At 38.4% G+C, this 1,853-nt stretch overlaps 1 protein-coding gene across 1 annotated transcript in view; it reads left to right on the forward strand.

The window, feature by feature from the left end:
• Window positions 1-516: 516 nt before the first annotated feature.
• The window catches only part of LOC113276325 (uncharacterized protein At4g00950-like), a 2,378-nt gene continuing 1,041 nt past the window's right edge, over window positions 517-1,853 (forward strand). The window contains exon 1 of the mRNA XM_026525916.1: window positions 517-1,276. Within this exon, the coding sequence (XP_026381701.1) occupies window positions 653-1,276 (624 nt within the window). The 5' untranslated portion in view covers window positions 517-652. The remainder of the gene's footprint in view (window positions 1,277-1,853) is intronic.

Here is a 1,853-nt window from a genome sequence, read left to right on the forward strand (position 1 = left end):
GTGCTTAACAAATTCCCCCAAATAGAGTCCTTAAAGAAAGTTTATCTTTAACTTGATGTAAAATCATGAGGGTCACTCTATCTCATTTTGGATAGTATTTAAAGCTCGACCTTCCTACAAGAGGTCGACAATTTAGTCCGTGGGACGCTTGTGAGAAATTGTTTGTAGACATGCTGGAGTCTATTGAGTCTTCATTTGGTTCTTCTCTTTAAGGCTAAATAATTACTTCCTGTATGATATTGTTCTTTTTTTTTCCCTTCGAAATATGTTGAAACGAGGCGGCTATCCCCAAGCATGGTCGGCAGAAAATTCTGCGACATACATGTTTCAGCTTGTCTTGCTTGCCTCTGCATAATATTGTTCCTGGGCTTGGAAACTCATCCATTGTACAAAGACAACGGACAACCGGTATAGTACAGAAATTTACACATTGAATTTGGCTGTATGTGGGTTCCACATGTAACTACTACACATATTTATAACGGCCCCTATTTATAAAGACCTGCTTCTCTCTCGTGAAGTCATAGCGTCCTGGAGGAGCGTTGCTTCACACCATCTCTCTTTCATCTTCTCTATAAGTTAACTCTAAACGGAACCCAAGAACCTCAAATCAAGAGACACCAGTGAGTTTCACCGACGGGGACTTATCATCATGGGATTCGAAGCAGAACCTGAACCTACCTCGGCACCAAAGCTATCACTGTTTTCACTACCCAATCAGTCACCGGAACCAACTGGGATGTTAACACCACCACTAAGACCACCAGCATCAGTTCCTTTCCAATGGGAAGAAGCACCAGGGAAACCTCGAGGAGGCTGCTGCAGAGAAATTCTTAGTAACGATGTCGCTAGGTGTTTAGAATTACCACCAAGGCTATTATCAGAGGTTAAGATTATTGAGATACCCTCACCCACAACAGTTTTAGAAGGTCCTTATATAACCGGTAGATCCTCTTCATTTTCATCGGCTTCTTTCAGTAAAGAACGTTTTTCCGATACCGGTCATAGTAGTAATAATAATAATAAGGTGATCGGACAAGGGTATTTTGGAAACTGGGTGAAGAAGAATAGTAGTAGTTTCAAGGGATTTGGAGGACAAAGTGCTGAGGATAATATTGTCATCTCACGTTCTTCTTCTGTATCCTCTTCGGTGTTTATGACTGAAGTTGTTAACGGCGGCGGTGGTGGTGGTGAGAATTTTACAAAAGTGAAGATTACACGATTTAGAAGAAGAGGGAGTTTCTTGAGCCTTTCAAACACAAGCTCCCAACTCTGGGTAAGTGTTTCCCATGTCCTACTTTTCTTTTCCACTAATTTTCAGGGAACATGTTTAGCAAATTTCTTTATTCATAACTCCGTTCTAGTTTTAGACTTGATTAGGTTTTTCCATTGATTATTATTTGTTGATTTTTGGTGAAAAAAAGAAGTTTGAATATCTTATTGAAGAATCCACTTTTTCTTTTAGCTTTTGCTTAATGTCAAACTCTACTGAGAATGGAGGAGAAAAGTGAAAAGTCATAAGCTGTTTTTAGCTTCTTACATTATTTTACTTGCATTTTATTTATAATATTTTTGCACTTTATAATTATATAGTATTAGGAAGTAGGAAGCAGTCAGATCACTAAATTTCTTAGGAGGAGTTTGAGATTTTAGTGAGTAAATTATAATTTAGTTGTTCTGCTCAATCAGTGATAAATCATCTGATTGTGAATGGACAAATGAAATGACAGGTGCATTTCTTTCTGATATCTGTATTACAGTAGTTAGGGACTTAACACACAGGTCAACATTACTACATAACATCCACCAACCACCGCTAAAATGAGGACAAAAATTCAACCCACTACACCCCC

This window comes from Papaver somniferum, chromosome 4 (genome assembly GCF_003573695.1).
Source record: "Papaver somniferum cultivar HN1 chromosome 4, ASM357369v1, whole genome shotgun sequence".
In the NCBI taxonomy this organism is placed as follows: domain Eukaryota; kingdom Viridiplantae; phylum Streptophyta; class Magnoliopsida; order Ranunculales; family Papaveraceae; genus Papaver; species Papaver somniferum.